Source organism: Eptatretus burgeri, chromosome 3 (genome assembly GCF_056783735.1).
Source record: "Eptatretus burgeri isolate ZD-2024b chromosome 3, Ebu_testis_v1, whole genome shotgun sequence".
In the NCBI taxonomy this organism is placed as follows: domain Eukaryota; kingdom Metazoa; phylum Chordata; class Myxini; order Myxiniformes; family Myxinidae; genus Eptatretus; species Eptatretus burgeri.
Genome location: NC_140963.1, coordinates 57,075,036 through 57,091,043, shown reverse-complemented (window position 1 = coordinate 57,091,043; position 16,008 = coordinate 57,075,036). Strand labels below are relative to the sequence as shown.

The window sequence follows — 16,008 nt, the reverse complement described above, 5'->3', positions numbered from 1 at the left end:
ATTAGGGGTCCCGAAGGCTTTGCCCCAATCCTGTCATCCGGTGAGCTGCCCTGCGAAGGGAAGCTGCACACGAGGTACTCCCACGGAGTGGGTTTTCAGATTTTTTTGCGTTTTTGTGTTTTGCGGAATGAAGCGTTTTACGGTGGCCGGAGTGCAAATCCTGCCACCAACCTCCTAATAAGAAGTAACCCAACTGCAGGAGGACGTCCGCAGACACAGTTGGGCACTAGATATGGATGGCCGTTGGCTCACAAGGAGCTCCTTTGACAGGTTGTTTTTTTTAATCCTGCTGGGTGTCCATATCCAAACACCCTCCTCAACAAAAAAAACCTGGTGGGGGAGACGGTTTAGACGCCGACAACCCGACCATGGAACAGGTGAGTACAGGTTTCCATGATATCTGGAGCAAGTCACAGATCTAATCTGGCCTGACCTGACAGAGGTCTATTCAGGTTCACTTCGGTCAGGTCAGGTCCTACACTTCCCCCGGAATGAGAAAACACCCTACACCCAAATCAAAATGGCTTAAGGCCCCTTTCATCTCCATCTTCTCAGATTCTTGCTCTCGGGCACATCAATGAGGAAATACGTAACCATCAAGAAGAAGCTGCTGTCATCTTTATCGACTTCAAGAAAGTCTTCGATTCAATTACAGGAATAAACTTTTCCAACTTCTCCATGCATACGGCATCCCTGAGTCGATTATTAAGGATATTCAAATCACCTGTGAAGTTACCTCTGCAGCAGCATTGACTCCTGAAGGACAGACTGCAACTTTCCAAATCAACGTTGGACTTCTCCAAGGCGACCTGCTCACTCCTCCTTACCTGTTGACCATTACTTTGGACTACGCCCCAAGAACTAGAAGTAGAACACTGGGATGGTCGAACTCTCTCGTCGTACAAGTTGCAGACGTCCATCCAAAACACATTTCTGACCTGGACTTTGCTGACGACATAGCGCTCCTCTCTGACGTGTTATGCGTAGCTGAACTTCTACTTCACAAGGTTGAAACTGCTGCTAAGTCTATCAGACTGGTACTCAATGCTGAAAAAAAAATGCAGGTCAATCCTCTGCTGATCGTGCTCTACTTCCTGTTAATGGAAGTCTGATAGAGAAAGTGAATGACTTTAAATACCCCAGCTCCTATACCAACACACAGCATGACTTAGAATGCAGAAAAGCTCAGGCTTAGGAACCAGTTCACACCCGCAAAAGAGTTTGGAGATCTCCAGTCCGCAGACATAGTGAGCTAAGGATCTTCAAAACTACTGTTGAGTGGATCCTCCTCTATGGGTGCAAATCCTGTACCTCACCACAAGCACTGGCGAAATCAAATTGGATAGTACGAAGCTACACCCGATGGCTTTCCAAAGTCCTGAATGATTAATTATTGGCGAGACCATATCACCAAGAGATTTGTATGGTTCTCTTCCCCACCCCTCTGCTATTGCAAGGCAACGCTGACTGCCTTACTGGTCATGTGATTCACCATGAAGAACCAGCAACGAAAGTCCTACTCTGGAGACCCGAGGAACCCCAGAGAATGGAAGGGGGGGGTCCTCTCACAATTCTTCGTGACATCATCGAGAAGGATACCAGCCTGAGTGGCGCTGATTTGGGCAACTCTATGTCCAATCAAGAACACTGGAGAAATGTCATCGTGTCACCACGTTAAGTGGATCCCATAAGAAGAAGACAGCGTACCTTGTTTGAGTAAGTGAGGTGTCGTGTACAGCCTCATTTAACAGTAGTTTCGCAACTTAACCGTTTTTAATGATGAATAATCAGATAATCTTTGGCATTTAATATTGCTATGGATATGATTTAGGCCCGAGGGGGTTAAAGGGGCATCTTGTCATTTAGAATAGTTATTTCCTATTGCTTGTTAGGATAAGTATTGTAATTGCTGTATTAAAGAGATGGTGTCGAGCAAAAAGTAGGGTAGGGCCAATCAGCGTAGGGCAGAAAACCTTGCTCCCTGTCTATGTGGGTCAATGGGCACGTGTCGGGGGATGAAATGAAAGTCGGAAGGCTGTGCTGGTTGAAGTCGTGTTTCCTCGTGGTGTCGCCAAAGCGTGTGTCACCTGGCTGGTTCCTGCTGCCTCTTTTTGGCTTCCAGGTGGTGCTGTCCCACACCCTGGTCCCTGCCTGCGCGCTTGCTGTTCAGGGTATGTGGAATATGTGCTGGGGCAGGATCGCAATGCGTGCTTTGCCTGAAGACACTCGGCAACGACTCATTGATGCCAAGCCTTCTCGCCCGGAATCTGGAGAAAGCTCAACCCGGCGATGAGAATGGAGATCTTGAATTTTTCAAGCGGAAAGAGACATCCTCCAAGAAACAACGACTCGATTCAAGTGGGAGCTTTCACCAGCAACCCAACGCAGCAGTGGCGGCTTCACATGAAGTCGCACTCATGATTGCCAAGCAGAAGAAACCACACACTATTGGAGAAGATTGTCATCTTCCCAGGAGCCAAACAAATGGTGCGTTCTGTCATTGGAAATGACGCTGCAAAGTAACTGAACCAAATTTCGCTCTCCAACAACAAAATGCAGCGCCGAATCAAGGAAATGTCCTTGGATGTTTTGGAGGAGGTCGTCAGTGAGATTCACGAATCGTGTCTTCAAGCTGTGGGACGAGTTCCCGGAGTTCTTCAATCGTAGCAGCAAGTGTTAAGATTTCATTACCGCCCTCTGGGATCATTCCTTCGTTCTCCATCTCGCCAGTTGAGGGCATTGAGATATTCGATGCCCTCAACGGGTTCAACCTGAGTCTTCAAGGGATCGAGACAACGGTTTGTGAATTTACGTTGAAGCTCAGAGCACTTCGCGTGAAACTTCCACTGTGTTGAGCAGTTCCACTTCAGGTTGGTGTGTTCGCCATGTTTGCAAGTGTCGGAGGTTCTGTAACTGGATAATACGTCCTCTGAGAACTTCAGGGCTCTGGCCTGTGAGCATCTTAGCAAGCTGTAGGTGGATGAAAAGGATACTTCCCGGACTTCAAGGAGGAGGGCCTTCGTTTCCTCCGCAATCCGTTTGGGGCCTCACCTAAAGAGCTTACCGGCAGGAAATGGAATGCAGGAGGATCTGATCGACCTCCAACACGATGAAACCGCATGGGAGGCGTACGTGGTTATGTGAGAAGACTTTGTTTATCTTTCGGTTCTGCACGCTGAAGTCCGATGAAAGAGTCGTGGAACCCGCTCTTCGAGCGCTGCTGTTATTTCCAACGACGTGGTTATGTGACTAGACATCTTCATTGTTGTTGGACATCAAAACGAAACACAGATCGAGGCTGAAGAGCCCAGAATATGATGTGAGATGTGCTGCCACAAAAATCGGCCCATGCATTGATGATCTTGTTCGCGAAAAACGAGCTCAAATTTCCCATTTGCTGTGTTCTTGAGTTTGACGAGTGTTGGGTCGCCGAAATAGATGACCCTTATTGTCAGTAATTCTGTCTGTTTGTTTGGATGTTTGTTCGTTTGTCATCAGCATAATTGGTAGTAAATGTGGGCGGATTTTGACCAAACTCGGGTGGTAGGTACATCTTATGACCTCGTGCTTTGGAAATTGTGATGGTTGCTAGGGACGCTTTGGTACCCTAGCAACAACCGAAAAACCTTCAAAATCGGTACTGTTCACGCGAAATCAATTCCGAAAGCCATTATCCCACGTAGGGTTATGAAATTTGGCACGAATGATCTACAGGTGATGCTCTATCAAATATATTCCGTTTTTGTGATATATGGGATAGTTTACCCGCAGCGCCCCCTACAATTAGGGTATGTGCGAAAATTGGCGAAAATTGAAGGCCCCCTAGCGACCAGGTGAGTGCATCGATCCGAATGAAACTTTGCAGGTTCATGGTACTCAATGAGTACTACAACTTTGCCTCAGGACATATTGACCGATTTCGCTTCGGTCAGGGGTCAAAGGTCAATTAGTGCAAAAATCGATAATATGTGAGAGCTGGAGGTGTCTTCATGCCAAAGGCTATGGTCGTACTCCTCCTATGGTTATGGTCGGATGGTCATGAAAATTCACACTAATCGTCTGGAATACATTGTGCACAAACGATCAAGCTGGATTTTCGATTTAGATCTTTGTTCACCCACAGCACCCCCTCGAACTTTGGGGATTTCCGATTTCAAACCGCATTTTCGGTACTTTTCATTTAAATGGATACCGAGTAGTTATCAGTAGATGGAACTGGATGAGATTTGATATGCATAATGTTAAGGTGATTCCCTATCCGATATATGACATCCATTTTGCTCTATATCTTATAGTTTCCATGCTCGGCGACCCATCGCCGCCTAACGGCTTGTTTTCAGTATTTTTCATTCCAAATGACCTGTTGAAAATAAATAAATGAATCAATAATTTCAATTTTTCGTGAATTTCTAACGCCTCGTTGATTGGTGATACATCGCCACAACACTAGAACGCCCAGGTGGAAGGCGCAGCCAAAACGGTTGGGAACCCCCTGATGTGGACCTTCTCGATCAACATTGCTGTCGAGGGGTTCTGCACATGCGCGCAGAGCATTCTGGGAACGATTACGTCATTTCAAAAGTCCCTTATTGGGATCAACGTTCACGGGCACATGGGTTCACTCGTTTGGTGCTGCCATTAATCCAGGAGAACATGGAGACCTTCTCATCCCCTACCTGTCTGCCAGTGGCACAATGGTCTTGAAGATCCATGGCCATTACAATATCATTGACCAAGAATAGCTCCTAAAGGGGTTTGTCTCAATGCACCCCAGTTTCCCTCCTGCTCAAAAAGTATGAATGAAAGGATTTCAACTTGAAAAGAACACACAGTCTCTCTTTCTCTCTTTCTCTCTTTCTCTCTTTCTCTCTTTCTCTCTTTCTCTCTTTCTCTCTTTCTCTCTTTCTCTCTTTCTCTCTTTCTCTCTTTCTCTCTTTCTCTCTTTCTCCTTCAAAAAAGGCAATTCACCCAGGATTCTAATTTTGGGGAAGGGGGAGGATTAGCTGAGAAGAAGTGGGATGAAGTGATCGTGGTGTTCGTGCTGGTGTCATGAGTTTCTACTTCGGGAGAATCACAGGAGTTGGACCATCGGAAGATGTTTTCGGGAGATCTTGGCAGCGCGTTATTGTGGACCACTACGTGCAAGGGGCATTGTGTAAGGATCACATGAACTTGGTTTTTTTTTATCGAGATTGAGACCTTGTGTTATGGGGTGATGTAGAGTGGGTTGGGGGAGGCGTAACACTGGGAGGGGTAGTTGGAAAGGCGTGTTCAAAGTAAATGTCGTTAAGGGTCGAAATCTCAACCCACACCATTAACCCCCTACCTATATAACCCCAGGTTTGCGAACACGATCAACTCTGGTCGAGCTGGTGTTTGGGCGGCTCGGTGCACTGCTCCTACCGATGTATCTGTGTTACCTGGTGAGGTCCGAGAGGGGTTAGCCGTGCGAGTTAAACATCTGCATTGAGACCCGGGGAGGGGTCCAGAGGTCCGTGAGGTGTGCAGAAGTTATTCAACATGAAACCTCATCAGCTATCACTCTTTCTCATTCACACCGTGCTCACCGCTGCTGTTCCATCGCCCGGTATGTGTACTGCACCTGCACATATGCTTTGTAGCAATATTATTAATAATACACAGGATATTAAAATTATATATATATATATATATATATTCCCTGAATACAAATAACAATTATCCACAGCAGGAGGTCTGGGGCCCATCAAAGTCTGCACAATGATTGCCAACGTTGTTTATCCGAGCTCTATCCTTTCATAAATGCTGAGCGTCAAGCAAGGAAGCAGCACGTGCCATTTGTAAAGTATTTAGTATGAATGACTCGATCGGGGTTCAAATCACTGACATCTTCGACTCAGAGCAGACACACTATAACCATGACACCACAGAGTCTGGTTAACTAACCACTGGCATCTCACACTCAGAGCGGACACTCTAACCATTACACCACAGAGTCTGGTTAACTAACCACTGGCATCTCACACTCAGAGCGGACACTCTAACCATTACACCACAGAGTCTGGTTAACTAACCACTGACATCTCACACTCAGAACAGACACTCTAACCATTACACCACAGAGTCTGGTTAACTAACCACTGGCATCTCACACTCAGAGCGGACACTCTAACCATTACACCACAGAGTCTGGTTAACTAACCACTGACATCTCACACTCAGAACAGACACTCTAACCATTACACCACAGAGTCTGGTTAACTAACCACTGGCATCTCACACTCAGAACGGACACTCTAACCATTACACCACAGAGTCTGGTTAACTAACCACTGGCATCTCACACTCAGAGCAGACACTCTAACCATTACACCACAGAGTCTGGTTAACTAACCACTGGCATCTCACACTCAGAACGGACACTCTAACCATTACACCACAGAGTCTGGTTAACTAACCACTGGCATCTCACACTCAGAGCGGACACTCTAACCATTACACCACAGAGTCTGGTTAACTAACCACTGGCATCTCACACTCAGAGCGGACACTCTAACCATTACACCACGGAGTCTGGTTAACTAACCACTGGCATCTCACACTCAGAGCGGACACTCTAACCATTACACCACAGAGTCTGGTTAACTAACCACTGACATCTCACACTCAGAACAGACACTCTAACCATTACACCACAGAGTCTGGTTAACTAACCACTGGCATCTCACACTCAGAGCGGACACTCTAACCATTACACCACAGAGTCTGGTTAACTAACCACTGGCATCTCACACTCAGAGCGGACACTCTAACCATTACACCACAGAGTCTGGTTAACTAACCACTGACATCTCACACTCAGAGCGGACACTCTAACCATTACACCACAGAGTCTGGTTAACTAACCACTGGCATCTCACACTCAGAGCGGACACTCTAACCATTACACCACAGAGTCTGGTTAACTAACCACTGGCATCTCACACTCAGAGCGGACACTCTAACCATTACACCACAGAGTCTGGTTAACTAACCACTGACATCTCACACTCAGAACAGACACTCTAACCATTACACCACAGAGTCTGGTTAACTAACCACTGGCATCTCACACTCAGAGCGGACACTCTAACCATTACACCACAGAGTCTGGTTAACTAACCACTGACATCTCACACTCAGAACAGACACTCTAACCATTACACCACAGAGTCTGGTTAACTAACCACTGGCATCTCACACTCAGAACGGACACTCTAACCATTACACCACAGAGTCTGGTTAACTAACCACTGGCATCTCACACTCAGAGCAGACACTCTAACCATTACACCACAGAGTCTGGTTAACTAACCACTGGCATCTCACACTCAGAACGGACACTCTAACCATTACACCACAGAGTCTGGTTAACTAACCACTGGCATCTCACACTCAGAACGGACACTCTAACCATTACACCACAGAGTCTGGTTAACTAACCACTGACATCTCACACTCAGAGCGGACACTCTAAGCATTACACCACAGAGTCTGGTTAACTAACCACTGGCATCTCACACTCAGAGCAGACACTCTAACCATTACACCACAGAGTCTGGTTAACTAACCACTGGCATCTCACACTCAGAACGGACACTCTAACCATTACACCACAGAGTCTGGTTAACTAACCACTGACATCTCACACTCAGAGCGGACACTCTAACCATTACACCACAGAGTCTGGTTAACTAACCACTGGCATGTCACACTCAGAGCGGACACTCTAAGCATTACATATCTAATATTGTATAGCTCTTTATAACCACTGACTGACTGATTCACTCACTCACTCACTCACTCACTCACTCACTCACTCACTCACTCACTCACTCACTCACTGAATGATATTAAAGATCGGTACCTTCCAGGTGATGCTGAAAGCTCAAATTTTGCATGCCGATGGACATCGAAGCTGATAAAACGAAAAAAAAAATCAAACAATCTTCGGACACATCCATAAATGAAAATATAAATAAATGAAAAAAACATAAATGAAAAAAAAAATGTAAAAAACATGTAGGTGAGCAACCCGAGACAATGGGGAACCACAGTAATTTTGTGTGCCAACAGACATCGAAGCCGATGCATCCATCCATCCATCGGGACCATACTCTGTGCAGAGCGCGTTGGTGCTGCCAAAGCAGTCTCCTTGGCGAGTGGGTACAATCCTGGACGGGTCGCCACTCCGACACAGGATACCAGCAAGCTGGCACTCAGTTTGCCGACCTCGGAAGAATAATAGGCCGAGTCAACCCCACCTGGTATTAATTCAACAGCCGATCAGGATTTGAACTCAGGATCCTAGGATCCCAAGCCTGCCACCCGAACAATTATGCCAACACCAGGCATATCGAAGCCGATACACCAGAATAATGCATAATAATAATAATAATGCATAACCGTAAAAATAATGCATAATATATAATATATTGGATTCAATAATATATAAAAGAATTAACAGCCCGAATTATCCTCAACTCCTTACGGGGTCAGCTCAGGAGCATTTTTCAATTTGGCCAAATACAACTTTGGCCACAAACCTGTTGGCCAGGCGCAATGCTCAACCGAAGGTGAAGGTCTTTGTTCAGGGTGCTGGCCATCCCATCTCATCTTCGAAAGAGACTGGAGGATCTTGAACACCCACCAGTGACCAGCGCAGGCAGACGGCTCCTCCGGGTTAACGTTCTCCCAACTTACGGCACACACATTGATGGATAGCCTTGCAGACAAAGCACCAGGGTGATCGTTTATAGGCGGACAAAAAATTTGAACCCAGGGTCGACAGCTCAAAGGTGAGTACACACACCTCTCAGCTATTTTGGCACCCCAGTGTACCATGTTTTTGCCTGGTGTTGGCTTAATGGTTCGGGTGGTGGGCTTGGGATCTGAGAATCCCGAGTTCAAATCACACTCGGCCGTTGAATTAACACCAGGTGGGGTTGACTCTGCCTGTTATCATGAGGTCAGCAACATGAGTCGGTGTGGTGACCCGTCCAGGATTGTGCCAAATAGCCAAGGAGACTCGCTGGGCAGCACCAATACTCTGCACAGAGTGTGATCTCGATGGATGGATGGATGGATGGATGGATGGTATCATTTTGGCACATACTCCCCGAAGCCATACTCAAGCCTTGCAGTGCCAATGGGACAAATTGCCTGTAATGCAGAAAATACATTTACGAGTTGAGCAAGTTCAGCTGACCATTTTGGGAACATCACAAGATTCACAACGAACCAGATTTATGTTTTACCTATTGTTACCTTGGCAACCAAAGGTGGATGGAGGTTAATGTTTTCACTCCTGTCTGTCTCTCTGTGAACAGAATATCTCAAAAGGTTGTTAGTGGAATCGGACGAAATTTGGTGGAGATGTTGGGTGTGACGAGGACGAAATGATTCGATTTTGTTGAAGATCTGGATCGACAGCCTGCAATTTTTTAAGTGATTCCTCACCTTTGGGAGACAGGACCAAAAACGATATATGGCACGATATTTCAAAAAGTTGTGGACGGATTCGGATGAAACTTGGTGGATGAGTTGGTTAAGTGTCAAGAACAAGACGATTCGATTTTGGTTCAGGCCTGGATCCACATCCGGCCTATCGGTGGGATCCAAATCGTAAATTGTTTAGCCCGGCAGAGGTATGCACTCTACCGAGTACCATTCTACTTGTTTCCTGTTATCATAATAACTAAAGCTTAAAAATTGAATATTTCGTCTCGTGTATTGGCAATTTATTGATGAGTCATCTCCCTTCTTCGGATCATGCATTGCATGCAAGATGTAAAATCACAACTCCAACATCACTGACCTGAACATCAATCTCAACATCATTGGCCAGGAACTATGGGAAACCTGTTCCACCTCCTGAACAATGCACAAAAGGTATGCATAGGTTCACTTAACAGTTCATGTTTTACTTTGGTGGTAAAGTGCAAAAGTTAGGCAACTTAAACCTTTGGCATACTCAACAATAAAGTACATAGTTCATCTCATTCTAGTTAAATTATTCATTAATTTAATTATATTTTTAATTTCAACTTTTTTTTTTTTCTACAGGAAAGAATGATACTGAGATCTTTGAAGTAGTAATGACACCTCCTGGACCCATTGAATCCTCTCTTGCCTCTTCTATCTCCATCTCATGTCTCTTCAGGAGCAAAGGTCGGTACGTCCCACCACTTATTAAATTATCCAGGATCTCAGCAACTGGTGGGATTGTCTGCCTCATTATATTAAAAGGACGTTCCCTCGCAATTGCAAGTAGCTTCCTGGGAAGAGTCGAAGTAGTTGGACAAGGTGCTGTCCAAAGTGTGTCAATGTTCCCTTTATGGATGTCCTATGAGACCGGTCGAGCAAAGGTACACCACGAAAGCTTCACAGATGGTGCCAACGTGACATTTACATTGCTGGGACTGCGGAAAAGTGATGCAGGTCGCTATGTTTGTGAAGTTAAGAATGCTTTGGCTCAAGGTCAAGACTTTGTTGACCTGAAAGTGCATGGTATGTATAAATATTTGCAGCCTCATGTTGAAAAAATATATATGTTTGAAGTCTGAGACCATTTCCATCAAATGCATGGCACTTCTAGTCCACTGGTAATTTCTATTTTCCCACTTCATGATGCTTTACCTTGATTGTGCAAGGCAACTTTGAGAACATGTCGAGAAAACATCAAGCTATGCTTGGCCATTGTAGTGATTGCTCTATGACTTATGCTGTCGTTGCTGCTGTATTTACATCAGGTGTGGTTTACCATTATCGTCCTGACAGTGGGCGTTACACACTGAGCCATTTTGCTGCACAGGCAGCATGTGTTGCCAGTGGTGGTACTCTCGCGAGCCCAGCACAGCTTCTTGTAGCCTTCCATGATGGTATGGATCGCTGCGACGCTGGGTGGTTGTCTGATGGTTCTGTTCGGTGAGTAGTTTATGGTACGTGTGCGGTTTCTGTGCCGACATTAGTTTGCAGAGATCAAGAATGGAAAAGTAAAATGAGATGTTGGTAAGTTAAGTTAATGAAAGCACAGTAGTCTAAGTAAAAGTATGTGGATCTATTAAAGGAGGATGATGGGCTCAAGGAAACTTAGCTGACGGAAGACTTTACATCTTTGCGGTCTTGCAATCGACTTTCAAACAAAATGTCAAACTACCTATTATAATATTACATTACAAATAATTATTTGTAATGGCAATTTTTTTTATTTTGTATATATGATCGAGGCTCATGGAAGAGCTGGAGCAGAATGGAAGGGAACGAGCTGCAAAAGGGGAAACACTAACAGCAGAGTGGAAGTGATAGTGAGAACAAGGGGAGGGGAGGATACATGGTGGGGGGTGGGGGTGAACATGCTGCACACAAGCTGAATTAAACACAGCAAGAAAAGGAAGGGGGAAGGTGGAGGTGAGCGGTGAGCTTGGATTCTGGGAGTATAACAAGAAAAGGGTTACTGGTAGACCATGCGCGCCCTGGAGAAACATGGGAGGGAAGAGCCAAGAGAGGGCAAAGTCTGCAAGACCAACGAGAACGGCACTCGGGGTAGCGCTCATACCTCCGCCAGGCTGAACAGTTTACATTTTCTATCTACTGATAGGCCAGATCTGCATCCATACCATCATCCTTGTCACGCACCAAAATCTAATCAGCTTGTTCTGTCACCTATCCAACTCATCCCCCAAGTTTTGTCGTAATCCATCCACAACCTTTAGAAATGTCGTGCTATATATCGTTTATGGTCCCATCTCTCAACAGTGAAGAATCTTTTTTAAAAAAAAATTATTTATTTATTTGTATACAAAGTCGAGGCTCGTGAAAGACCTAATATACAGAAACATATAACAAGACAGGAGACAAGAGGGGTGGGAGAGGGAAGCACAAATAGTGGGGAACAAAGACAATAGGATGTCTGTGAAAGGGAGAGGGATGGGGTGGGGTACACGGGGTAAAAAAATATGGTACTACAGGGACTTTCAGGAAGGAAAACATAAAATGAGGGGGTTGGTTTGGGGTGGATTAACGGGGGTAGTAAAGGTCAAGATTTTGGATGAGGGAAGATAGGAGATGGTGGTGAACAGCTGTTTTGAAGACCCGGAGGGAGGAGTGCGATTGAAGAGAATGTGGTAGTTTGTTCCAGAGGTGGGGGAAAAGAGGAGTGAAAGAGTGAAGGTGAGCAGTAGTTCTTGATTTTGGCAGTTTCACCAGAAGGGGTTTTTTGGCAGACCTTGAGCACGCTGCGGAAATATAGTAGGGACAGATCACAGACAGAGCAGGTGGGGCAAGGCCAGAGAGGTGATGGTAGAAGAGAGAAAGACCACCGACTTGCCTCTGGTGAGAGAGTGAGATACCCAAAGACTCAGCGCAAGAGATACCAATGATCCTAAATGCCTTGATTTCCACAGTATGAAGTTGAGCTGGGTGTGAGGCAGGGGCAACCACCTCAGAGGGGGGAGCAGTACTCCATCAGACTGTGCATGAAAGCTTTGTCAGTGTGATTTCCGTGCCGACAGTAGTTCATGGCAGCATGTGTTGCCACAAGGTGTGCCAAGGAAGGACTTTGCATGACGTAGGATTCCCAGTCGGGACTGGCTTTGGAGGCCAGCTTAGAGATGTGGCATTCCCAGGAAAGATCATGGCAGAGAGTGAGGCCCAAAAAGCTTGAATGAAAGGACTTCTTCAAGGGGATTGTTAAAAAGTAGATTGGAGGGGGGGGGGCAGGGGTTCCATATGGTCATTTCAGAGAGACATAGTGAGAGTGTGAGATTTGTCAAGATTGAAAGACATGTTCCACGTGTTGGACCAGCTTGTGATTTCATCCAGATCTGCAGAGAGTGAAGAGGCTGCTGCTTGCCGATCTCAGGGATGAGAGATGGTACGGCAGAGGGGAAAGAGGATTTTCAGCAAATCTTGCCTCCGTTGCATCTTGTCAGTAAGTATAAAATATTTTGGTAAAGCATCAGCAAAGAAATAAAGAGGATTTTCCAGAGTCAGAGAGATTGTTGATGAAAACCAGAAAAAGCCAAGGGCCCAGAACACTGTCTTGAGGAACTCCAGCCTGGACGGGAAGAGGAGATGAGAGAATTCCATGAAGAGCCACGTGTTGACTGCGACAGGAGAGGAAGTCTGTGAGCCATGAGTGGAGATGGCCTTGGATACCATAGGAAGAGAGTTTGGTGAGCACTGCGGGATGCCAGAATGTATTGAAAGCTCGCGGTATGTTAAGGGAGATGGCGATGATCTCATGTCTGGCATTGAGGATCTCCATCCATTGTTGGGAAAGCAGAAGTAGCATGTCCAAGTTAAAGTGATCTGGTCTCAACCCAAATTGATGATCGGAAATCAAGCCATTGGAGAAGAGGAAGGATTTGATGTCAGAAGCGATGATGGATTCCACAACCTTGCTGATGATTGAGAGAAGGCTGATTGGTCTGTAGTTGCAGGGATTTGTTTTTGCAACTTTTTTATGCAGAGCGGTAATCTTAGTTAATTTTCAAACAGATGGCAGATGACCTTGAGTAAATGAGAGGGTGAATAGAACAGAGAGGTGGTGAGCAAGAGCAGCAGAGCAGGTTTTTAGAACATGAGGGCTGATGCCATCTGGACGGGTTCGAGAATCTTAGTCCAATTCTGCACAGAAGCTGAATGAGACACAGCAAGAGCAAGCTGCACACAAGCTGAAATAAACACAGCATGACCATTCCAGGTATGACATTCAGGTTTTAAGTACATTAACAATGCACGCACCTATGAGATGTCACATTCAGCCTCATTCCTACAAAGAGTTCTGGCCCCAAAATATGACACTGAAACTCTATCATATATATATATATATATATATATATATATATATATATATATATATATATATATATATATATATATATATATATATATATATATATATATATATATATATATATATATATATATTGTTATGGTTGTGGAAATTCGCAAACCACCATTCAGGTCCCGTAGGTGAGATATCTCTGTAAGTACATGTGTAGTTAGCCCAAACCCGTTGTATAGAGGGAATTTATGTGATCCATCTGGGCTGTGACGCTTTGAGTTAGCCATTTTTTTCTGTTCTATCTTTTATTTCAAACAAACAGCATCTCAACAACCACGCCATCCCCACCACAGCGCCAACCACACTACAACCACGCTACCTCCACCATCAACGCTACCACATCTTCGCCACTCGCCATTCAGTAGGCCCTGTGCGGTTACGATCTCCGGGAACAAACAAAAACCAACAACTATGCTCGGGGGTTTTGCACCTGTTTTTCCCGTCGAGGTTCTCCGTGCTCGGTGTGGAGGAGGGGCGATGCAGGGGTCAAAGGGGAGAAAAGGTGGGGCCCTCTTTTTGGGGGAATAATTCCCTGGCTCTGAGCCAAGACTGACGGCCCCGGTCCCCGCATGGCGCGGGGTGGAGGGAAAGCGAGAGGTCACGCCCCCCCTTCGAGAGGCTTCTCCAAGCCTTCTTCCGATGGATCGTGGTGAGGCCGAAAGGCCCACCCGTGACTAGCTCCCAGCATTAGTCCGAGAGGGTCACGACAGAATATATATATATTATTTTGTCTTCTTCTCCAAGAGAGCTCGAAGGGAGGCGGGGCCGAAAACGGGGTGGAGCGAAGGGCGGAGCCCCGCGCTACAAAAGGCGGACAGGACGGACCTTGAGGGGGTGGTTGGTCAAGAGTTGGTTGGTCGAGAGTCGGAGTGAGTGGTTGGTCGAGAGTTGGTTGGTCGAGAGTCGGAGTGAGTGGTTGGTCGAGGGTTGGTCTTCATGGTCGTCGTCTGGTTTGAGTCGCGAGCTTATTGTTCCTGCCTTGCTTTGTTGACCCGTGCGCGAGCACGGTAAACAGCGCCGAACAAACCCCGTCCATTTCCCCAAAACCCCGTCCGTACAGTTGAGCGGACCACACGAGCGACACGCAGCACGAGCTCGCGGAGCACGCCGAAGGGGCTCGGAGTTGTGGTCGCAAAAGGAGGACTCGATGCGATCAGGAAAGTCGCACTTCCATTTTCTTTTGGGGTTTGGTGTAAACATGTGTGTGGCGCCAGTCTGGTGAAGTAAAACTGTTAAGTGTTGCCGTGTGCTCGCGTAGTCGGTAGTATCTCTGCGTCATTGTTTCTTTTGTTGCATTTGATATATGTGCATTCTGTTTGGCTGTATATGTGTACTCTCCGTGTGCCGCGGAATAAATGTGCATTATGTTGAACTGTTTCCCGTTTCGCTTCGTCTTTTCTTTAATTGAATCTCCATCTTGCTTCACGTAATGGGTTCGTCGTGGGCTTTATTCGCCCGATAATCCATCGGAACCCTCGAGGCCGACGATAACACTGCTCGGTTAGCCCGATAGTACGGAACGGATCGCTTAAGCGGCCCGTGTCCGGAGTCGACCTGCGGCGAGGTGCGATCGCCCGGTCTACCATCCGCGTGGGTACTTAGGTAGGTCGAGTTTGGCGAACAACCCTATCCCACGCGGGTGGCCGATTGGCACGATCGTGGTGAGGCCGAAAGGCCCACCCGTGACTAGCTCCCGGCGTTAGTCCGAGAGGGTCACGACAGAATTGTCCGTCTGGTGGGCGACGTGCCGCGATTCGAGTCACGTGGCCAATCGCACGCTGGCGGGCGCGAATTCGCAACAATATATATATATATATATATATATATATATATATATATATATATATATATATATATATATATATATATATATATATATATGCAGCCTGGTGTTGGCACAGTGGTTAGGGAAGCGGCTTGGGATCCAAAAGGTCCTGAGTTAAAGCCCCGTTGGGCCACTGAATTAATACACCAGGGGGTTGACTCAGCCTGTCATCCTTCCGAGGTCGGCGAAATGAGTACCAGTGTACTGGGCCGGTGTATACCCCGGTTAAAATAGGTGTACCATATCCCTGTGTCGTAAGAGGCGACCAGGGTTGCGTCAGGAAGGGCATCCGGCGTAAAACATGTGCCAAATCACT

The 16,008-nt window shown here is 46.3% G+C and overlaps 1 protein-coding gene across 1 annotated transcript in view; it reads left to right on the top strand.

Annotated features, from left to right (window-relative positions):
* The first annotated feature begins 5,049 nt into the window (after nucleotides 1-5,049).
* Nucleotides 5,050-16,008, top strand: part of LOC147029970 (brevican core protein-like) — a 41,061-nt gene continuing 30,102 nt past the window's right edge. The window contains exons 1-6 of the mRNA XM_085872155.1: nucleotides 5,050-5,155; nucleotides 5,341-5,423; nucleotides 5,536-5,587; nucleotides 10,084-10,192; nucleotides 10,292-10,527; nucleotides 10,770-10,944. Coding sequence (XP_085728281.1) covers nucleotides 5,050-5,155; nucleotides 5,341-5,423; nucleotides 5,536-5,587; nucleotides 10,084-10,192; nucleotides 10,292-10,527; nucleotides 10,770-10,944 — 761 coding nt within the window. The remainder of the gene's footprint in view (nucleotides 5,156-5,340; nucleotides 5,424-5,535; nucleotides 5,588-10,083; nucleotides 10,193-10,291; nucleotides 10,528-10,769; nucleotides 10,945-16,008) is intronic.